The sequence below is a fragment of the Scleropages formosus genome, chromosome 22, assembly GCF_900964775.1.
Source record: "Scleropages formosus chromosome 22, fSclFor1.1, whole genome shotgun sequence".
Lineage (NCBI taxonomy): Eukaryota > Metazoa > Chordata > Actinopteri > Osteoglossiformes > Osteoglossidae > Scleropages > Scleropages formosus.
This window is the reverse complement of record NC_041827.1, coordinates 15,959,995-15,982,996: the sequence shown is the minus strand read 5'-3', so window position 1 is coordinate 15,982,996 and position 23,002 is coordinate 15,959,995. Positions and strand designations below refer to the sequence as shown.

At 44.0% G+C, this 23,002-nt stretch overlaps 2 protein-coding genes across 2 annotated transcripts; one reads left to right on the top strand and one right to left on the bottom strand.

Moving 5' to 3' along the window:
• The first annotated feature begins 321 nt into the window (after positions 1-321).
• tespa1 (thymocyte expressed, positive selection associated 1) lies at positions 322-12,807 on the top strand. The gene is made up of 12 exons (XM_018742337.2): positions 322-389; positions 1,715-1,860; positions 2,078-2,120; positions 3,719-3,759; positions 4,523-4,579; positions 6,574-6,613; positions 7,222-7,278; positions 7,756-7,851; positions 8,109-8,317; positions 9,236-10,500; positions 10,733-10,823; positions 11,762-12,807. The coding sequence occupies exons 2-12, from the start codon at positions 1,734-1,736 to the stop codon at positions 11,857-11,859; spliced, it is 2,124 nt and encodes a 707-aa protein (XP_018597853.1). The 5' UTR covers positions 322-389; positions 1,715-1,733; the 3' UTR covers positions 11,860-12,807.
• A 161-nt stretch (positions 12,808-12,968) lies between these two features.
• On the bottom strand, positions 12,969-18,607 carry tarbp2 (TAR (HIV) RNA binding protein 2). The gene is made up of 7 exons (XM_018742341.2): positions 18,322-18,607; positions 16,811-17,164; positions 16,075-16,144; positions 15,598-15,715; positions 15,340-15,467; positions 14,983-15,175; positions 12,969-14,197 (listed from the first exon to the last, which is right to left on the bottom strand). The coding sequence occupies exons 1-7, from the start codon at positions 18,372-18,374 to the stop codon at positions 14,040-14,042; spliced, it is 1,074 nt and encodes a 357-aa protein (XP_018597857.1). The 5' UTR covers positions 18,375-18,607; the 3' UTR covers positions 12,969-14,039.
• Positions 18,608-23,002: the final 4,395 nt, after the last annotated feature.

Genomic DNA, 23,002 nt, shown 5'->3' with positions numbered 1-23,002 from the left:
ATAAAAATACTCGGAGGCAAAAGATGAACCAGTTAGCGCGAAGAACTGACTGTCTCGCACATCTAATTCTACTTGTTCTCCTCTCGCCTTTACTTCCTCATCGTCCTTCTTTCGTTTACTCGCCGCGCGCGTCAGATATAATCGGGACAATAAGACGAGCGAGCACGAGCGCGGTCGCGCCGGCGTACAGACAATGGACTCGGAACACTAGGCTTTTCCTCCTACGGTGATTAAATAGGAAGAAAGGGAAGTAAATGTAGCATGGCGAGTGGGGACCGCAGGTGACCGGCGGCGATGGAGAGTCCGAAGAGCGCGTCGCTCTTTGTTTACCGGGAGCTCTGGAGCCGCTCGAGGGGCTGGTGGTAGACGAGCGCGCGCCGACAGTCCAGGTGAGTGAAGTCGACGGACTGGTCGGAGACGGTGCGTGCGTACGCCTCGCGCGACCCTACGAACGTCGCTCGAGAGTTTACACGAAAACGACTGGACGCACCGACAGATTTTTTTTTTAAGTTTTCCGCATTAATTAACGCCACGCCAAGCGTGCGTTTGTGGGAAGTTGGTGCGACGGCATCGCTTCACATTTTCCACAGCGCACGAAGAGCTGAAAGCAGGTGGTTAGTCAGTGAGAGAGGGCGAAAGCAGCACACGACGAGCACACACAGCCGACGCGAACCACGAACTTCGGTGTCGCAGAGAGTCCCGTAATTTAAACATCATCTCCATCACTCGTTCACGAACGAAGTCCGTTCGTTTCTGTTGCCCCGAGATGTTATGATTCTTGAATAAAACAAGTGTTCTTACAAATAACCTCAGTATAAAATTTTGCGATGAGAAGAAGGGAACTTTCAGTTGAACATAGTGGAAATGGGTTAAACCATTTATATTATTACTATATTAGTCCTCTGTTCTATGAAATAGTGGAAAAATTTCCCAGAATTTATTTCACACTTTTCATTCTGTCTGTAGGATCTGTCCCCAGTGTTCAAGCAAGTATTTGCGTGTAACACCACTGAGTTCTATTGTAACATACATGATTTTTTTTTTACTACACCCACTAGTTGACTAGTAGTTAGGCTTGTGTACCCTACTGTTTACACAAATATTGTGCTTTTGAAGAGTTTCGAGATCCTGTCCTAGTGCTGTACTCAGTTATGTAGAGCAGAAATTATCATTTTATTCTGCTGATTTTAAAAGAGGGAATGAATGAGTTTTATTGGCCGACTCAGTGTGCTGACACACACAAGGAATTTGCTGTGGTTCTTGATGCTTCCAGTATTTACAGAATAAATAACGTATTTATGGAGTGTACAAACAAGAGAGTATAAATAGCAGTATAAGTACAAAAAATGTAAATAAAGAAGAAGGAAATTACAAAAGTGATGGGAATATTCTTGCATTGACAGGAGATCTATTCTATAGGGGAGTGTTAACTGTTCATGAGAGTGATGGTTTGAGGGAAAAAACTGTTCTTAGGTGACAAAGTAAAGTGACAACAAATATTTTACAGCTAGTCTACTCAGCTGATTTTTTTAACCCTGATTTATAATTCACATATGACAATTTACCTGTTGCTTATCCTATCTGATACTAAGGTGGTGACAGAATAATGTACACATGAAGATTTGTGGCAGCAAGGTTAGAGGTTTGTGGGTTCTTAGTACAGAAGAAAGGTGATCGCTTGATGACCTTTTCTCTGTCACTCTTGGCTTTCCAGTTGCTCTCCCATTATCTTGATGGAGACGCCATCCCCAACAGACCGCCGCCAGGCCTGGGTACGAGGCAGCCGGCACTGGCTCCCCCTGGAAGAACCGGATCCCCAGGGCTCACAGAGATCCCTCACTTCACACACTGTCCACCATGGTAATGGTGCCATGCTAGGTCACGACTGCAATTTTCATTAGTTGGAAAAATAGAAACTATGCAAACTTCAGTTTTGTACAGCTGTCTTGCATTTAGTGTTGAAAATGCTTGCGGGTAGTTTATCACGAAATAAAGAGGCCAAAACAAAACAAGCAATAAATGTGCGTCTTCAACAGTCTCCCTGCAGTGCATGATGTGTGTCTTTCTGTTTCCACAGGATGCTCGGAAGGAAAGATTGAGAGCTGGCTCCGGGCCTGTGGGTGAGTGAGAGCGCAACATCTTTGCCCATGTCAGAGACAGGCGAGCTGCGTGCAGCGTAGCCATCACTGCAGTAAAGCACAGGTGGCTGATCGTGTGAAAACAACAGCAGGCTTTGCTTCTTACTCCACATGCGGCAGCGTTGACTTTGAGAGACATGATCTTCTTCAGAGACATCTCCTGGGCCGTTTCTTTCCGAATCTCAACGTCAAAACCCATGCCTTTGCGCATGACTTTTCTTTGTCTTTTTATAGAACAGTACAGGAAGTGCTGCTTTCTCTTGGTTTTCTGAAGCATGGTGTAGTTTTATAGTCGTTTACCACTGGCTGGGTAAAAGAAACTGAAAAAGGAGCAGAGTAGTTTCACAGTCTCAACTTTCAGTTGCACCTCAGACTGGTGTTTTTGTGAGGCTGTAATAAGTGTGTCTAATTTTTAGACAGTTCACTCGTACATTACTAAAGTTCCCAAAGTGGAAAGTGTCAAGAGTTGTACTTCCTCTGCTGGTTACTTAGCCTTTTTCCCTTGATTTGAAAACATAGTCATTATTTCTCAATAAAATGTAATGATGAGTGAATGATCGGTAAAATACTGCCTCTTTAATATACTAGACATGTATACATTTTGATGTAAAGCTCCTTTTCAGTACAACCATTCAGCAACTTCATGGAGTCAGAAATTAAATTTATGAAAAAAGTGATATGTTTTTCAAACTTGCATGATATTAAATATAGGACACTCATGCTATATTTACATATTTTTCTATACACTCAAAGGACATCAGTAATAAAATAAGGTTTACACTGTCCTTCAAAGCATACATATATTGTGTTTTTTATTCAAATTTAGCCAATTTTAGTACACTTTGGGCTGTTTGGACTGATTAAACCTAGTCAGAAACTCTTAATGGAAAATCTTATTTATAACTAGGCTTAATCTGTAGGAGAAAAACCAGCCTATGGAGTTCAGTGAAGGTAATATTTTGGGGGAGAAAGAAGTATGTTTATGGTTATTATGCTTGTAATGGCAGCACATGTTACCATAAAAATAAATGTACAGTATTTGATGTCCTTCATGGTGGCTCAGCATGTAGCACTGATCCTTCTCAGGTCCTGCACTCTGGATACAGATGTAGGTTTGAATTTGTCTCATCTCTGTGGAGTTTGCATGTGTACTCTGTGCTTGTGTGGGTCTCCTCCCACAATCCAAAGACCTGTTTCGGAGGGACTGGTGACTGAACTTCCTGTAGTGTGTGTTTGAGTGAATAGGTATGGTTGCCCTTTGATGGACTGGCATCTCTTCCAGGGTGTTCCCTGTTTTTCACCCTATGCTTCTTCAGACCATCGTGACCATACATTGACCCTAATCGTTTTTTTTGACAATGAGTGAACGATATCCTTGTGTGTCTATGTCCCTATGTCTGCTTTAATATTACATCTATTCATTTAGCAGATGTGTTTCTCCAGTGGTGAACTGTGCCTGAATTTTATCCATGGAAATAACCTCTGCAATTATTAAAAACGGATAAAAGGGTGCTATGAAACATCTCACAGCTTTCCCTCACCTTCCTTCCACCAAGTGACTATTTCCACTCTGTCTGTAGGCCTTACCCAAGTCCAGAGGACCCAATGCACCTGACGCCAGGTAACATTTGGGTTTGACAACAGTCTATAGCTGTGTGCGTCTGTAAAGGTCTGCATGGTCTGTGGAGTCCAGCTTAGTTAAAGCTATAAATCTAAAATGAACTTGAATAAGTTGCTATGTATATTTTATTGAACCTGCAACATGAAATGGAAAGGGTCATGTTTGACAAAGCAACTGATTAAAGACCATTGAGTTTTTCTGCATGAAAACAGTTTTTAAGTAGTTTGACATGTAATGAATGGGTAAAGCATAACTGTGACCACACCTTCTTTGTTAAATTTCATGTTTTGCTCCCTTTCTTCACTGGTCATGATTAAAGAGCATACTATACATACAAGAGTATACCACTTGTCCCAAGCGGGGTCGCGGTGAGCCGAAGCCTACCCGCCAACACAGGGCACAAGGTCAAGGGGGGGAGGGGACACACCCTGGGAGGAACGCCAGTTTGCCGCAAGGCACCCCAAGCAGGGCTCAAACCCCAGACCCACCACACAGCAGCCACTGGCCAAACCTGCCATGCCACCGCACCCTCCACAGATAACTGAATACAATGTTTAAATATTTTTTTTTATTTTTTCAGTACGATAGTGACATTTTGTAGCTACATCTTGAACTCAAATTTCTAGCACATACTTTTTGTCTTTAGTGTAGGTTTATCAAGTTTTTTGAGTTTCATATCATATTTTCTTGTACACATATTTGACTGTACTATATATGGAACATTCCAGAATGTATCAGTTATGCAATCTCACTGTTGTTCCAGAACCCTTACTGAGACCAGGTGGCAGTTTTGAAGATGACCTGAGTCTTGGTGCTGAAGGTAAAATTGTGTTCCTCTCCTGCTGACCTTACCAAATAGTTGTGCTCATTCTCATACATCACACACACCAAAGGAAACCAGGATGTGAAATCGTAGGAAAATCAGAAGGGCTGCATCAGGTGGATGAATCATTTCTTTTTCCCGTTTGAATTGTTGTTCGTATCTGCTTGTCTGTTTTTTATGAATCCGTTCTAATTCTGAAACTTCTAACTGAAATTTCTGTAACTCACAGTTGCATTTTTCCAAAGGGATATGATTCAGTTTATTTCACTGTGAATGGGACAGATAAGTATTGTGTGCAATCTCCTAATGTGCAGTAAGCTGAAAACAGCAAAACTGTCTTAAACTTTCAGTTGTAGATGTTATTTCTATGAAAGTGAACACCCTCCAGTAGTGTAAATCCCCTCCATCACAACCACTAGCTCGTACTTGGCACGGTGCCACAGTGAGTAGCGCTGCTGTCTCACAGCAGCTGTGTGGTACAAGAGGGCGTGGGTTCGATCCCTGCTCAGTCTGTGAGGAGTTTGCATGTTCTCCCTGTGTCTGGGTGCTCTGGTTTCCTCCCACAGTCCAAAGACATGCTGTTCTGGTTCCCCCTTAGTGTGTGAGTGACACAGAGAGAGTGTGTTCCACTGATGTATGGATGAGTGACCCAATGTAAGTAGTGTATCTAGCAGTGTAAGTCACTGTGGTGAATAAGGTGTCTGGGCTGATGACACTCCATAGAGTTTGTTGGAAGTTGCTTTGGACAAAAGCGCCTGCTAAATAAATAAATGTAAATGTACTCTTGGGCCTCTTGTGAGACCTCACTTTTCCAAACCCAACTGCTGTGCCATGCCTACAAAAAGACGTGTGACTACTGCTCAGACACAACAGCAACTTTGTTTCTGATAAAAGGCTCGCATTCGATCAGTGATACTTTTGCATCCCAGTCTCCCTTTTGCATGGACTGATTATATTTAAAGACTTGTGTGTGCACGCGCACACTCTGTGTTGCACCTCACGTAGCCTTCAGTTGAGGTTAAACCTGTCTAATTGGGTCCCACATGAAGATTCATGTCTGGACTTTACAGTTCGTAGCTGGTAGGTGAACGGCCTGCTAAATGATATGTAAACTGTATAACTCTGTTACGATGTGCAGTTTTGTCCTTACAGATCATGAAAGTGAACTGTGTGCATGTGCTACAAGGTTTTTACTGGTATTGTAAAATGATATAGCACAAGATATTTAAAAAAGTAAATTAAAAACTACCCTTTTTCATTGATATCTGTTAGTATATATCTGTTATCAACCAAAATTAATCACATCTCAGATTTTTATTATATGGCCAACTTAAGTGGGTAGACATACATACATACACATACATCATCTGAACCGCTTGTCCCATACGGGGTCGCGGGGAGCCAGAGCCTAACCCGGCAACACAGGGCATAAGGCTGGAGGGGGAGGGGACACACCTAGGACGGGACGCCAGTCCGTCGCAAGGCACCCCAAGCAGGACTCAAACCCCAGACCACTGGAGAGCAGGACCCGGTCCAATAAGTGGGTAGACTTAAGAAAGTAATTCTTGCAAAGTATACTTGAGTTGTAGGGGGTGCGGTGGCGCAGTGGGTTGGACCACAGTCCTGCTCTCCAGTGGGTCTGGGGTTCGAATCCCGCTTGCGGCGCCTTGCGGCGGATTGGCGTCCTGTCCTGGGTGTGTCCCCTTCCCCATCTGGCCTTACGCCCTGTGTTGCCAGGTTAGGCTCCGGTTCCCCATGACCCTGTCTAGGACGAGCGGTTCTGAAAATGTGTGTGTGTGTGTGTGTGTGTGTGTATACTTAAGTTATGTTAATGACAAGTAACAGCCCTGAAATATTAGCCTTGTCTGTACATTTTTCTTTCTGCTGTTATAAAGTAACATGAATAAGTTTGCATCACTTGTATCAACACTGTGAAAGCAGAGGGTAGTGGACTGTTTCTCACACTAACATTAGTGTGTTCTCTTACATAGCTCTGGCACTGAGTGCTCAAGACGATGGATCACAAAATGAGTAAGAAAGTGTCTATGGTTTCACTCCAGTGAAGTGTTTAGCAACAGTCTTTGATGAAAATAGACTGATGGAAATAGAATTTTCAAAAATGTTAGAAATGTACACATAAGATGACTGGAGAGGCAGATGTTATTATGTGTTGAAATTATGGAACAAAATTGCATTGCATTACAGAGGCAGGTTCTACATACACCTTTAAAAAGTTGCTCAAAACATATATATTTTAAATTCTCCTTTTAATTAACATTTAATGCTATTTTAATTTATCCTTACTGATTTTTAATTTTGTTATCTCTTTTTGTAAAGCATTTTGAGCTAAAATTTGTATGAAAGGTGCTATATAAAGAAAATTATTATTACTATCATATATTGAACAGCTTGTGAAAAACATTTGATGATGTTACCCTGCGGTGTTCATGATATCAATGATAATTTAATAACAAGCCATAATCTAAGGTAGTAAATACGGTAAAAATAATGTTTCCTTCTCACTTCAACTTCTTGATCTGTCCAGTCTGAATTGGTTTGTTCATTTTGCAGAGAAGTTTTCTCAAGTCCTGTGTCAGTGCATTTACCTGTCCCCCTTACCTGTGTGAATGTTGCCCTAGGTGTTGTCCTGTGCTTCTTCCCCCGCCCAGGCCACGCAACAAGGGCCAGGCCACCAGGTGAGTCGCAGTGACATCTCCACAGTCAGCGCTGCTGAACCACTTTGTGAATTGTGGGTGTGATAGCAGCGTAGCTATACTGTCATTTTTACCAATTATACCTCATTTCTCTTCTGAACAGTATCTTACTAATTCTTAAATATTATCTTTTGTGGTGGTATTTAAACAGTGCAGCTTAAGCTATGTACATACAATTTAAAAAGAACATGTCTCATTAAATTACATGTTCCTTTCTCTTTTGTCTTTTTCATGGGTCTGTGTATATTTGTATATTTTATTGTATATTTATATTTATATGACAAAAGAGCAGCTCAAAGCCCCTTGTAAGTTAAACTGCAAGCCCTTAATAGTAATCTTAAGTAATTTATTAGCGTTCTACTCCCCTGCTGCACAGCGTTCTACTCCGGAGTTGTGTAATGCAGTAAAAGGTACAGTCATTTCTGTACATGCACAAGTCTCCATGTCTCCTGCCTGCAGCACTCCCAGTCAGAAGCTCAGTGTACCTCTCCCTCACCTGGGCCATAGCATGGCCTCCAGCGGCCTCTCCTCCATGACCAGCAGAACTGCCTCCAGGTGAGAGCCTTCGCCCAGTGCCCTCCTGTAACCCCCACACTCATTTCCTTCAGGCTCTTTACTGTCGTTATTTAGCTGCTTGTCCAATGGTTTCATCTAAAGGGACTCAATTGTCTGTTGTACAGCTTATTTATGTATGTAGCTGGACACTTTTCAAGTAGCCCACCTAAATGATTTAAACTGGTAACTAAAATCACAAGTGCAGTTTCATAAGCACATGCTACCCGTTGCTCCCAAAATCCTCTGTGCTGTAACAGTGTGACAGAAGTTCTACAACTGTACGTGGAGGACGCAGAGGACACGCTCTATCAGCTGGGCTTCGGCTGTGACGAGCCACAAGTTACCGCCCGCATCCCTGCCCGCTTCTTCAGCTTCCCCTCCCAGCTGCGTGGCATCAACTTCAGGCTCTTCCTGGAGTCCCAGCTGGGACGTCTGCACCAGGAGGACCCAGGCCTCTCACTCGCTAGTAAGCACACCTTATTGCTGCGAAAATAGTGCTACTGAAATTACACAAAAACCATCCAGTTATCCGCCTTTACAAATCTCCCTGTAGCTATCAAAGGCAAGGAGGTCCTTTGGGTGAGCGCAATCACACCAATGGTCAACCAGGCACCCACAGGGCTGAAATTAGACAAATATCACACTCCTACACATGTGGAAAAACCTGTTCAGCAAAAAGAAATGGGCAGCACACAATGTGTTTTTTTTTTTCACTCCCCTACTACTCCCAAGCTGGTGAGCATTTTACATAATTCATTTCGTGGAAATGTGGAATGAAACTTCCACAGATACCCTGCTATTACTTTATAGACCAGGAATGTGTACTCTGGGGGGATCTTGATAACATAATCATTAGCAGTAGTGATGGGGTCAAGAAGAAATAAGTTTAAAATAAAAGAAGTTTAAAATAACAAATGTTCAATTTCTGTATTAATTTATAGTTTGAAGAAGAATAGAAAGAAGTAAGAAAAATCAAAAGCCCAAAGCTCTCGGTTTTGGCTCTATTGTGTCAGAACTGGTGAATCTCTCAAAACTTTCAAGAAAGGTTTCAAAACATATCTCTTTTGGATCCACTTCTCTCCTGATCTTCTATATATTTTGTAAATGTGTTTAAAAAATATTCTACACATGCAGCCACTAGTCTAATGTATCTGGAGGTCTCAGATTAACTGTAATTCTGACTTCTGACTGTAATTTGCTAATCGTGTGTCTGTAGGAGTAGGGTTCAAACCAACAACCCCTAGGTCTTTGTCCTGGTACACCACCGGCCATCTCATATCCTACATGAAAGGGGCAGTACAAGAACTTCAGCTACATTTGCTTAACTAGGATATTGCTCCGTTACACCTTCTAATGCCCCTTTTATACCTCTTTTCTTGTGCAGGTCGTTTCCGGCAGGTGGAGGTGCTGACCGCCATGGCCAATGCCTTCTATTCTCTGTACTCACATGTGTCACGGACACCGCTCCAGAAGCTTGCACCTCCCGATCTGAGCTTCTCCTCGTCACCAGTGGAGACAAAAATTGGGCCTCGTTTCTTCAGCCACATCCGTAGCGAGCCCAAGTCTCCGGTTGAGCGTCTGAAGGACACAGTCTCCAAGATGTGCCTGTACACAGGCCCTTCGCTGCGCTCGCCCGACTCTGTCACCTCACACACCCCCCTCCTTAGGCAGTGCAGTCTTCCGGATCTACCAGAGGCTGTCTTTGAATGTGCTGCTTCAGAGCCATCGCCAGGCAGGGTAACAGCTGACGGAATCAGTGATGGGGTGACAGAAACAGGCATGGCTGAAAAGGGAGTGACATGTGGGAACAGGGAATGCGAGGGATGGGGAGGTGAACAGGATAAAGTAAAGCAAGAAGAGGTTGAGGGTAGTGACTGTAGGAGCTCTGGGAGAGCAGTTGATCAGGTGGACACAAGCAACACTCAGATGCTGCATGAAGCTCAGGTCCTTCAGCTAGAAGCCAGAGAAGGCACATCAACATCTGCCGACCTGGAGCCTTTAACAATCCCAAACCTCAGCTTTGAGACGGGCTCTTCAGAATTTCCCTTAGATCTTCCCAAGCAGACTCCTCGCAGCATCAGTCCCAGCAATGGCTTTCCTCGAGTAGCAAAATTCACACATGACGTTATTTGCCCCCAAATTGCGGAGAGTGTGAACCAGATGCCGTTCAGTAGAGCTTTGCAGGTGAACAGGCCTGTTTCCCCCAACATTCTATCTCCTAAAAAGGATCCCAGATCTAATGGACCCACATCTTCTGTGCAACGCCACTGTGGCCTAAGAGAAGAGCCAGTCCACGTAGACTTGAGCATCGAGACTCTTTCACACAAATCACAAGCCATGGGCAGTGAGAACATTGTGACAGGTATTTGTCCAGATGGACCTGGACTTTCCACGTCCGTCTCTCTGCACCACCCGGACTTTGAGAGACAGAGATCGCTGTGCCGCATCACAGTGACTGGCTGGGAAGAGGATGTTCTCTCTGATGGTGCCACACGCCCAGCTGGAGGCTCCACCAGGGTCAGAGGCATGGAGACCAGCCCCATTCTGGGCTTGCAGAGCAACCGTAGCTACCTGAGTCCGTCAAAGCCACCAGCACTCGGACAAGCGCTGCAGAGCACCCAGCTGGCCAACTCCTTTGAGCTAGAAGAGGTGTGCTTATACTTATCTTGACAGTTCAACAAATCACTCCCCACACGTTCTGATCATTTATTGCTCCACTGCATGGAATGCTTCACTCTCAGGTTTCCATCTTATGAGCCCTGGCCTTGGCCAATGGCTCCAGGTTTTAACTTGTTTGAACATATAGAAGAGAGAAATGGGGTAACGATTTTATTATACCTTAGAGAAGTCCCAGTATTAAATAGTAGCCATTGTCTGACAGGTGCCCAGTGCAGGGGAGGAGGACCCTGGACAACCAGAGTCTAAGCAGTTAAAGACACTGCCTCTTCTGACAGCTGTGGGTCGACACAGAGGTAGGTCATAACCGAGGAAACTGTGCACATCAGTTCTTGTCTTTGTTTCTTGTTGTGTGGCAGCTGATAGCGCAGTGGTTAGAACTTCTGCCTTTGGACCCAACCCCCATCCCCCAAAAAAAGCTGTAGTACCCTTGAGCAAGGTACTTACCCTAAATTGCTCCAGTAAAATTACCCAGCTGTGTAAATGGGGAAACAACTGTGGATAGCTTAACATTGTAAGTTGCTTTGAAGATAAGCATCAGTTAAATGATTAAATGGAGATGCTTTCATTTACATTTATTCATGTAGCAGACACTTTTCCCCAAAGCAACATACATCTCAGCAAAATTACAATTTATGCATTACATTAAGAGAAAAGAGACATAGCTGCAGACATGAAAGTCTCAAAAAGTCTGATAAATGAACTCTTTAGCTCACCAACATTTGTTTTTTTATGAAATCTGGAAAATCATTGTATCTTCACTTATTTTCTAGGCATGAAGAGGTGAGTTTTGCAAAAGACAAAGTGCCAGTGTAGATCATTCCTTTGTGAAATGGAAGGTAGAGGGAGATACAGTTCCTTACAACACATACTGTTGTAAGTCATTCATATGATGTGTTTGACATATTCAGTGGCCAAATCGTTCAGGGTAACGCTCACTAAAAGTGCTGACAGCGTATGGGTTGAGGATGATGGGGCATGCGCTGGTATCATTATCAGCACTTTGGTCAGTTCACACTTAACCGCTTTCCCACAGCAAGAAAAATAAACTGCCTCTATCACAGGAAATCAGCTTACAGGAAACAAGTGTAAAATGGTGTCAGTTACAGCTCTTAAAAACAGCCTGACGCGCTCAAACTGAGTCCAAACAGACCTAGGAATGTAAGTTTTAACATGAAGTTCCCCCAGTATGCTTTTGCCCTCATACTTTCTGTCTTGTGTGTTGCGTGTGTAGACCTGCTTATTCGAGGGGACAGCCTGCAGTCGGACAGCAGTGGCTACGCCGAGGAGGACAACCCTCTCCCCTCTTCCCCCAAAAAAGACAGCTGTTGACACATGCCTGATGTACTTTAGAGTAGACAAGGACACAGTATTCAGGTGGTGCTCTTAGGAGGAACATAGGACGGGAAGTGAACCTGACCATCCCTTTACCATACCTTTGTCTACAGAGGTACCAGTTTTACTGTGGCATATTGCTCTTTTCTCTGTATTAAGGGAACTGACAAGTATAGTACCAGATATTTCTCAATGAGACTGTAAACCTTGACAGCACAAGGGCTAGGTACAGCAGTGTCTCGGTGATTTAAAACCAAGATGCAACTTAATTTTTGAGCCTTTGAACATGCTTAAATATACCAATGTGTTCTGGTGCACTGTAGAACCTGCCATTACTTGCTAGAACTACAAGTTTTAATTTATTGATACCCATTTTTAATAACTTTAATGAATACAGTTTACAAAGCAGCCTTGGTAAAGTATAAAATAAATACATGCAAAACTGGGAACAATGAAGAGATATAAAATTCAGTAAGCAAACCAATGTGTACACCTGTGTCATCTCAGTTGCATTTGTTTTTGGACAAAGCATGCATGTCCCTTGTCATCAACAGTTCAAAGCAGCATATTTTCAGTCAGAATTTTGATCATTAACTGCAGACAACTGGAGCACTTAAACTAAAGAGAAATCATACATTTAATGGTTAAGAAGCAAGCTTTAGTAAGAATGTACTTACAATTACCTTTCAACTAAAAGTAAAATTAAAACATTAGGACCTTCTCCATTTATTGCAGCTTGACATACAAATACAAAAAGAGGTAGATGACAAACAGTAAGCTGATGTTTTCCAACAGGGGATCATTTAGAACACAGTTTATAAAAATCAGTTGTGTACTTAACAGTATTACAAACAAATCCCGTTTCAATAAAACTTAGCCAACTGAAATACATTTAATAGTACCATCTACTGCTCAAACTAGCAGGTCAAAATACAAATTTCATTTAAAAATGGACTTCAGTCCCTGATTACTTGAATTCACACGCCCAATACAGCTGACCAAGCACTGCAAAATTGGTTTCCCAAAAGCCTACACTTCAACTCACATGTTACAGTTTGCCAAATACACACCTGCATTGGTGCAAGGTGAATTTACTATAAAAACAAATTTTCTTTTTGGACTGGAACAAAATGGGGGAAAAATATATTTGAACATTTTATCTCCAGATTTTACCTATACAATTTATTTCCAGGAATTTGTCCTTTTCTTCAATCACCATCTCATAGCTGATAAAACAATATCTTAAAAATGCATCACATAGCTTGTACACATTTGGTTGGTCATTTGAATCTGCTCCAATTCATGGATGCACCCAGCCTTCCAGAACAGCCCGGATTTGGTTATAATTCAAAGTGTCTGTTACTGTGGCTACAATTGACCTGTCACAGATGAGTGAAGTTGCACTGGCCTTATGAAAGCAAGGAAACAGCAACATCTTGTGGCTGCGACATCAAATCAGAAACTTTCAATGAAGTCTCATTACTCCAGTGGAGAATACAGCTAGTATTTAAAGAGAGGACTGCTATAGCACCCGTTATTCCAAAGTAAAGCCTTGGATTTCCCGGTCAGCATGAAAAGAATGGTTCAAGCACACTGACAACGAGCACGACACAATAACAATGGACCTGAAGAGGCTAACCTAAAAATAAGTCATTATCAGCTTAAGAGGCCTAAGGTTGAGGAGGAAGAAAACATTTAAGTGGAGATGATCCGCCCTTTTAACAAAGGGCATTTTGTAAAGTGCGTGTGAAGTGACTCCAGAGGACACCATCCTCCTCTACAGTGATTGTGAACACCAGGGATGTGAATTCTCTAACGGATTTGTAGGAAAGGGCCAGAAAGAGGGGCCACAGGGATGGGTAGGGCAACTGTTTAATAAAGAGCAAGGGGAGTCCTCTTTCCCCTCATTAGAGTGACCCTTGTTTCGAGTTTGTGCCATTTCAGTTGAAACCCTGCTTACAGTAATTTTCAGAAGAGTCAGCTGACAGTCAGATATACTTACACGTTTTATGTCTGCATTTCAGAGAACTATAAGACACATATGTTAAGAAGGATGACATCACTTCTTACCAAGCCACGGAAAGGACACAGTCATTTTGCACTAAGGGCATCCAAAACATCACCCCGAATGACTATACATGTTTAGTAGGATTGTATCAGAAGCTGGTTTTAGGTAGTTACTTAGCACCAGCCATGATCTTGAGGTACTGCAGGGCGTTGTGGGCGGCACTGGCGCGAGCCGCATCCAAGCTGTGTGCAAAGCCATGGCACACAGTGACGGGCTGGGTGGAGAGTTCCACCAGACACTGGTACCAGCCGCTGAGACTGCGCTCTTCTGCAAACAAACAGAGAGCGCACGTTCATGTCCAGCAAACACGCCTCTTTACATGAGTAGCTGGCACAGTACAACAGGATGCAAACTTGTACCCTAAGGGTTGCTTGTTCACATCCCACTGCTGTTAGTGTGGTGCTAATGAGAAAAGCATTTAGCCTCAGCTGATTCAGAAAAACAAATACAGAGCTGCACAAATGGGTAGCACAGTTGCAAAGCGGACAGCACAAGTGTCTCACAGCTCCTGAGCTATGTGACTGGATAAGGGTTCAACCCCCATCCAGTCTACATTCTTATGGGTTTCCTCTCACAAGCCAGAGATGTGTTTCAGGTGAACTGGTGACTACGTATTAATGTCTGCGTGGATACAGCAGAGCTGTGTAACAGGTTGTCCTTCATGTTATTTCTAGGGACTGGAAGGAGTTTAACCACAACTTGGTCTTACATAGACAGTATTTCTGAAAGTCTACTTTTAGTTGCAGGGGGCTGGGTGCCACTCTCTGGTGGGTCGGGGGTTCGAGTCCTGCTTGGGGTGCCTTGCAACGGACTGGTGTCCTGTCCTGGGTGTGTTCCCTCTCCCTCCAGCCCTGTGTTGCTGGGTTAGGCTCCGGTTTGCTGTGACCCCATTTGGGACAAGCGGCATCAGACAATGTGTGTGTACATTTAGTTGTAACATTCAGCTATGTTGAGGGAGGTTTAATAAGTCGTTTGCATAGCAAACAGAACTTTGGCATGAACGTCCAGTCAGAAATATAGGATGGTGTTATCTTGAGGTGTGCAGGGCTTACCCAAGTCCAGGTAGCTGACCTCGAAGCGCTGCTCTTCAGAGAGCTCATGCAGTAGGGAGCAGAAGTTAGAGTCTGGCTCACCCAGAGGTTGGCTTCGCAGCTGGAGGATCTTCTCCCCTGCTGAGTTGCGCAGGGAGTCCCATGTGCAACCAAAGCCTTTGCCCTTGCCCCCCTCCAACCTGCCACTCATGTGCTGTAAAGAGGGGCCATAGGGGTGACAGTGGGGCAATTGTTTAATAGGAGCAAGGGGAATCCTCTTTCCCTCATAAGAGTGACCCTTATTTTGAGTTTTCGTGCTATTTCAGTTGCCTACAGTGATTTTCAAGTAATAACATACTTAATTTTCCCATGTCCTACCATGGTAAAAGTATCATCATCTGCTTCAGCGTCATTATTGGGTCTGAGGTCCACCGGAACATCATGGATTCGGGTTAGCATCTTTGCAGCCGCGTTACGCTTTGCCAACTTCTTTGATGTGCCGCTTCCTGGGGAAGGGGGAGGATTGCAGATCATCGCTGAAGTCAGCGAAGGCCACAAGCAGACACACCAAACCAAACACATCAGAGATTAAACAATGGGTTGTATGTGCAAAATACTTCAAATTTGCCAGCTCACCAATCTCAACAAACCGTTCCACTCGGCAGGTCATAGTGAACTCCTTTCGATGAGCTGGTCCTGACTCCTGCGTCACAGTGTACTCTGGCAGACGCCAGCCCTTCTGCACCACCAGCTCCTGGGGGAGCAACAGAAGAATTATTGATATCAACAGCATGTGTGTACAAAGTATACACTTATGTAACCAAAAAGTTGAACACTCAAGTTCTGGGAATGGCCCTGCTGATACAACTCTGAAACAGGGAACTAACAAGTAAAATCAAACTACAACTGGGTAACACTGTCAGCAGATATTGATAAAAGCATTTGATAATCCATCAGTTTAATGTTAATACCACAGTGCTTACATACCAGACCAGAGAATATGAGGAAAAAAAGGGGAAGTACAGCAACAGTGAAGTACAGAAAGTGAAAACCATGCAGCATCATGATTAAGGCACAGCAGTGCACAGAGTCCCCGGTCCTCCTCCAACTGACCTGCAGTGCACCTACTGGATTGCACTCCGCCTGTTGTGTGGAGCTTGACATTTTTGCCTCTGGGTTCAAGCTTGACAAGAAAATGCAAAGAATCCCCTCTATTAGAAATGTGACATTATTTTATCAGTAATGAAGACATCCAATAATCCTTCTTGTTTCTGTACCCCAGCACACAATTACATATGTCATCAGCATTCATGAAAGAAAGCAATACCTGCTAAACACTAAATGTGCTGCCAAATAACTTGGTGAAAAGTGCCCCAATAAGCAAATTATTAACATGTGGAAACACACCTGCATGTTATTGTCAATGCTCAGTTTGCACAAAATAAAACCCCACAGACCCTGTCATTCTCATTAAATATGACTTAGCCTCCCCTGCTCTCCAATTACACACGCATTGTCTGAACTGCTTGTCCCATACGGGGTCGCGGGGAGCTGGAGCCCGAGCCGGCAACACAGGACATGAGGCTGGAGGAGGAGGGGACACACCCAGGACAGGACGCCAGTCCATCGCAAGGCACCCCAAGCAGGACTCAAACCCCAGACCCACCGGAGAGCAGGACCCAATTCAACCCACCGCATCCCCCAATTACACACATTACATGTGAAATACATTAAAATATGAAAGACTAAAAGTTGACAGGGTAAACATGCATAGTCAGAATATGTTTTACTGAAATATAACAAGTATATTTCAGACAACTAATTCACACAATGAGGAAACTGTATTAACCTTAATCCATCTGTGGACAACTCCAGCCCATCAGTACATTCTTCCTCTCTTCCTCCTCCTCCCCCAGCACTGCTCTCTTCTGTACTGCCAACACCTCCACTGATCAATCCCAGGCCTCCTTTGAGCATTTTGAGGGCTGCTTCAGCTGCCTTGTGCTTTGCAGCCTTCTTGCTGGGCCCTTGGCCGGTGCAGCTGATTTCACCCACGGACACGCGGAAAGTGAAGTTGGGCTGGTGGGCCTGACCCTCGGCCTTCAGCAGGTCGTACACTGGGGTCTTGCCTATCCGCGTTCCATACTCCTGCAGCAAACTGATGGGCGTCTTCCCGGGGTTCACAGCCAGCATTTGCTCAATACTGGGAAATAAAGATAGATGTCTTAAACAGTGGTTGTCATAGTTACAAGCAAAAGTTCCTCCGGAACCTTTTAATCAAATAAATTAAGCAGACTTCCAAAGGAAGGGACTGGCACAGAAAGTATTAAATGATCCATTCATTTTCCAGTTCAGGGTCACAGTGGTCCACAGCCTACCCTGGCAACACAGGGCATGAGACAGGGTACACTGGATGGGACACTAATACATTTCTGAGCAATAACACATGTCTGCAGCTATGTCTCTTTCTCTAATGTAATGCACAAATTGTATTTTTGCTGAGATGTACGTCGATTTGGGGAAAAGCATCGGCTAAATGAATAAATGTAACATACATTCACTCACACTACAGCATATTCACAGTCATTCACCTAAAACAGGCATCTTTGGAACATGGAAACCAGATAATCCACAGGGAGCCCATGCAAACATGGGGAAACAGGCAAATGCCACACTAACTGGGGTGGATTCAAACTCACGTCCAAAACCACAGCCCAGCCAGAGCCAGGTAGCAGTGCTACCTGCCATGCCACCCAAAAAAAGTAAACTGCTTAAAGTGACAGCTGGTTACAGTTGCTCCCTTTACATCCAACGGTTGTAGGTTCAAATCTCACCTCTAACAGTACCCTTGGCAAGCAAGGTACTTCTAAATTGCTCCAGTACCTAGGTCCTAGCTGTATAGGTAGATAACTGTAAAGTACCTTTACATGTAAGTGAAAGTCGATTAGATTCAGGAAAACATCACTTCTTATGTGTAAAACGAGGGAACTTACAGAGAGAAGCCATACTCGGTTATTTTTAACGGCATACGAGTCTATTACTTTAAAAATCATGTTGCTCTAATAGAAATCCGTATCAACTTCTACTTCCACTCTTGCAAGGACTTAAAAACTTTAAACACGCTGATACTGGCAACACAGCCCTCTAAATAAGTATCATCACCGGGATGATCGGGCATGCGTATACCAATGAATGAGCCATAGGAGGAACTCCCCATCTCAGTCATGACAGATATGTTTCCCTGGCCTTCGTTACTAACCCGTCCCTAGCCCAAGTTTCTGACACAGTAATTTAATTAGCTTGTTAGCTGATTAAGGGCTTTTAGACGCGTTCACCCACGTGATTCCCACGTGATCCCACCTGGAGCACCCAGAGTTTCTCTTGCAGTTTCCTGGTGTTGTCTCGTCGTTCATTCCCTATTTATAAAACAAAAGCCAAAGGGTTTCCGAACTGCAGATGCTCCGCACATGTGACAGAAGGGCTGTTTTCATCAACACTTTCCGCGGCGAGCACAACGACAGCGACATGAAGAATAAGTGGCCCCATTCACTGTCGCGCCACTCGACAAAATCACAGTTCAGAACGTCTCTACAGCGCATCCAAGAACCGTACAATGTCCTACCCCTCGCTCAAAACGATGCAATATCCTGTATTTCCATTGGTCCGCTGTCAGAAATTTGTGCTTTGATTGGTTTACGTTCTTGCGTGGCGAATGACGTAGCGAACCGTAAAAAGGCCATTGAGCGCTAGGCTACTGGAAGTCAGTTGGCGATGGAAAACTGAATCAGTCGCTCTACATTCTCATTTATTCGTTCTGACGATACTCTCCAAAGCGACTTACAATGATTTACTCATTTATGCAATGGGTAACTGTACGGGAGAACGTGCAAAATGTTTGGTTTTCGCAATGAAGAATATATAAACCATTTACACTACAGTACACTGCCTGAAAATGTCGGCACATGATGATCAAGTGGAAAGTAACAAACTAGGTTTAATAATCACGTCTGCAGCCATGCCTCTTTCTCTTAATTATTAATGTAATGCACAAATTGTATTTTCGCTGAGATGTACGTCGCTTTACAGAAAAGCGTCTACTAAATGAATAAATGTGTCACTAATCACTCCAGTGAGGTATAAGATCGTTAAAGCTATTCTTTAGCAGGATGTTCTGTACTACTTCCGGGTATCTTGTTCTTTACACCGGATGTACTTCCAGTTTTTTTCAGTGAAATCCGGCGATAGCTGTAACGTTTTTTTTCCTCGCCGATAATGGGAGCTGTACGTTAATTCTGTAGCTGAGTTATAGTTGTGTCGATATGCAACATACGACTGAAATGATCTAGAGAGAATTTCCAGTGCGTTTGACGAACGAGTGATTAGTAAACTATAAAGGTTAATTTGTTCAATACCTAACTTTCTGAATACACTAGAATTTGGGCTGAATTTCTTAGTTTGTACAAATTTACAGTAGCAAGGTACATTGGTTTACATTTATTTATTGCAGACGTTTTTCTCCAAAGTGACTTCCAATGAACTCTGTAGTGTTATCAGCCCACACACCTTATTCACCAAGGTGACTTGCACTGCATCAATCATCCATAAATCAGTGGAACACACTCTTTCTGTCACTCACACACTATGGGGGAACCTGAACAGCATGTCTTTGGAGTATGGGAGGAAACCAGAGCACCCGGAGGAAACCCACACAGGGGAATATGCAAACTCCACACAGCCTGAGTGGGGATCAAACCCACATCCTCTCGCACCACCCAGGTGCTGTGAGACAGCAGCGCTACTTGCTGTGCCACCATTACAGTTATTCAGCTAGAACCAAAAATCTTACAGCTTTTTTGCTCCTTTTGTGCATGGGACTACCAAGCGGACAGAGGTGGAGGAGCATAGCGGTTTGGCTGGGGTGTAGTGGATTATCATGTTTCGGGAATATCGGGGAGCAGATCCATTGATGGTTTTGCAGGCCATAACCAGAGTCTCGAATTTGATCTGGGCAACTTGTGTTGCAGGGTTCTGTATCAGCTGGACAGGTTTGATGGCAGAGGCTGGAAGGTCATCAAAAGGAGAGGAAGTGCTAAATATCATTGGTGTAGCAGTGGTGGGAGAATCCAAGGGAGGCGATGATGGGGCCAAGGGAAGAGGTATGGATTTACAGGTACATTTATTCATTTAGCTGGTGCTCTTCTCCAAAGTGACTTACAATGTTCAGGTTACAGTTATTACAAGCTTACAATTATCTACTCATTTATACAGCTGGGTTTGTCGTAGGGAGTGTGGTGGTACAGCGGGTTTGGCCGAGGCCTGCTCTCTGGTGGGTCTGGGGTTCGCGTCCCACTTGGGGTGCCTTGCGACAAACTGACATCCTGTCCTGGGTGTGTCCCCTCCCCCTTCAGCCTTGCACCCTGTGTTGCCGGGATAGGCTTCAGTTTGCCGCGACCCCGCTTGGACAAACAGTTTCGGACTGTGTGCATTTACTCATTTTCATGAAAGGTGCCAGTAATTCTGGAGTTTACTATATATGTGTATGTACTTTATTTTATATAGCACCTTTAAAAGCAGCTTTTCAAAGCACTTTACAGCGTATAAAATTGTATGATCTCTACAATTAAAAATGTATCTAGTTAATTAATTAATTTATAGATGCTGCTATATACGTGGCTTGACGTGTTCAGCCAGTGCCCACTGGGTGGTGGATCTGGCGTTCGAGCCCTGTTTGGGGTGCCTTGCAATGGACTGGCGTCCCGTCCTGGGTGTGTCCCCTCCCCCTCCAGCCTTGCGCCCTGTGTTGCCGGGTTAGGCTCCGGCTCACCGCGACCCTGCTTGGGATAAGCGATTTCAAACAATGTGTGTGTGTGGGTTAGCTGGATTTGAGAAGAGTAGGGGGTCAAGTACCAAGCCCTGTGGAACACTAGCTGAGAGAGGCTGGGAGGATGACTGGGTTCTACCCCAGACCACTTGCTGAGATCTACCTGACAGGTAGGACCCAAACCATTTCAGTGTTGTTCCTTGGATACCAAGCTATCCAAGAGAGGCGAGCAGAATCCGGTGGCTGACAGTGTTTAAATACTAACAAATGGTCATGGTTCTTGGGGGGTGCGGTGGGGTTGGCTGGTCCTGCTTTCTTGTGGGTCTGGGGTTCGAGTTATGCTTGGGGTGCCATGCGACAGAATGGCGACCCATCCTGGGTTCCCCCCCCCCCAAGCCCTGCGACCTTCATTGCTGGATTAGGCCCTGGCTTGCCGCAACCCCGCATGGGACAAGCAGTTTCAGCTAGTGTGTGTGGGTCATGGGTCCTATTAATGTAATCTGTCAGAGTACAGAGTCTGTTATGGTATTTTTTCTTGAGTTTTAAATTAGGTTTTTCTGTACTGTTATAAATGTTTGTTGTTCTTTACTCCTTCATTATGCTGTTGTTTTTCACTGGAAATTTTCCTGTGTTTATCTGTCAGTGTTACCGAAGGGTTGGGGTGTAGGCATGTAATACAGTATCTGCAGCACATTTCTGCAAGATATTTCTTTTAATTAACAGTGCACATCTTTGGCATAGGAGAAAGTGCTATACGGGAATGAGTGTGTGTTTACTGGGACACCATGCTGAAATGTAAAATAATGCCTTAGAGCAGTAGAGTGGTCAGCCCAGGTAAGTAGGGTGTGTCCAGCCCGCACTGAGGGAGCGCCTCACCTGGTGAGCGGCCCTTGAAAAAGCACGGTGTGATGAAGAGATCGGTCTGTAGGGGGCAGCATTTGCTGCTCTTATTTTACTCATGAGCGCTGGAGTAAAGGACTCGGCGGTGGAGAACTCCAGTCCCCCTGGGCCGCAGGGGTTTCTGGTTTTCCTGTCACTCCTGTCATTTTCAAAATTTCTGATTTTGCATAAATTGTAAAATCTCCGAAAGGTTAATACCTTAAATGCTCTTTTACAGTTCAGCCGCCTGATTTTGTCTTTTTACCAACCTGGAGGGGTCTGCGTTCCTTAACAGGCCCTACAGAGGAAGTGTGTAGATGGAGTGTAAGTGAGTCATGCAGTAACAGTATAATAAATTCGATTTTAAAATCCACGGTCGCAAATGTCTCAGTCATATACATACTTACCTGTGTTTATCAGATGTCTAATCTACTGATAAACACAGGTAAGTATGTATATGTCAGCTGAATAAGGGGAGAGAGTTTTTTTTAGCATAAGCTGAGAAGTTGGCCTGAAGCAACACAGTAATTTTACATAACAAACAGCAAAATATCTAGTAGCAATCGTCGTTACTATTATGACTAGTATGTAATTGCATGGCAGAATATTCTTATGAGGTCATGTTAGTTTGCGTCTGATTCATTCTGCTAATGCAGCTGCTATTATTAGGCAATCAGTACATGAATGACCCAACAGAGAAAAAAAAATCACAGGCTTCCCAACTGATCTCAGCGTAGCAGAGCCATTTCAATTAACTCTGGGTCAAAACCCTTAGCGGATTCTGAAAAGATATCTTAAGTATAAGTGTAGTTAAATGAACATAAGTATAGTTAAATGAACAATTTTTTCCTTCCAAAATATGATGTGTTTCCTTTTTTGTGTGTGTTTTGATCCCTGTCCTGTGGCTGGGCTGCTCTGCGGCGAGGCGCGGGTTCGAATGGCGCTCCAGTGTTATTTTTGGCGGCTGCAGTGGTTGGTGGCTCTTGGGGAGAGAGGAGACAGAGGGGATAACTCCAGTCCAAAACCAAGAGCGTTTAAGGGATTTCTCATCTGAAGGAATTGCTCCGTAATGATTGGAGTCATTATGTGCACACACAAACTACGATACTTGCATATTCGACTTGCTTACTCGCCCGAATGCACATACAGAGGTATATGTAGGAGCTGCCCCTCCGCACGCTGTAACAAACAGCCGTGTCGCCAGCATTAGAAATATAGCCGTGTTGCGCACGCGGACCCACCGCTGCGCTTTTTGCAAATCCACCACCAAAGACATTTATCAGGAAAAGAAATTTTATACTTGTTGACACAAGACGCGTGCCTGCAGCGGCTTGTACCGAC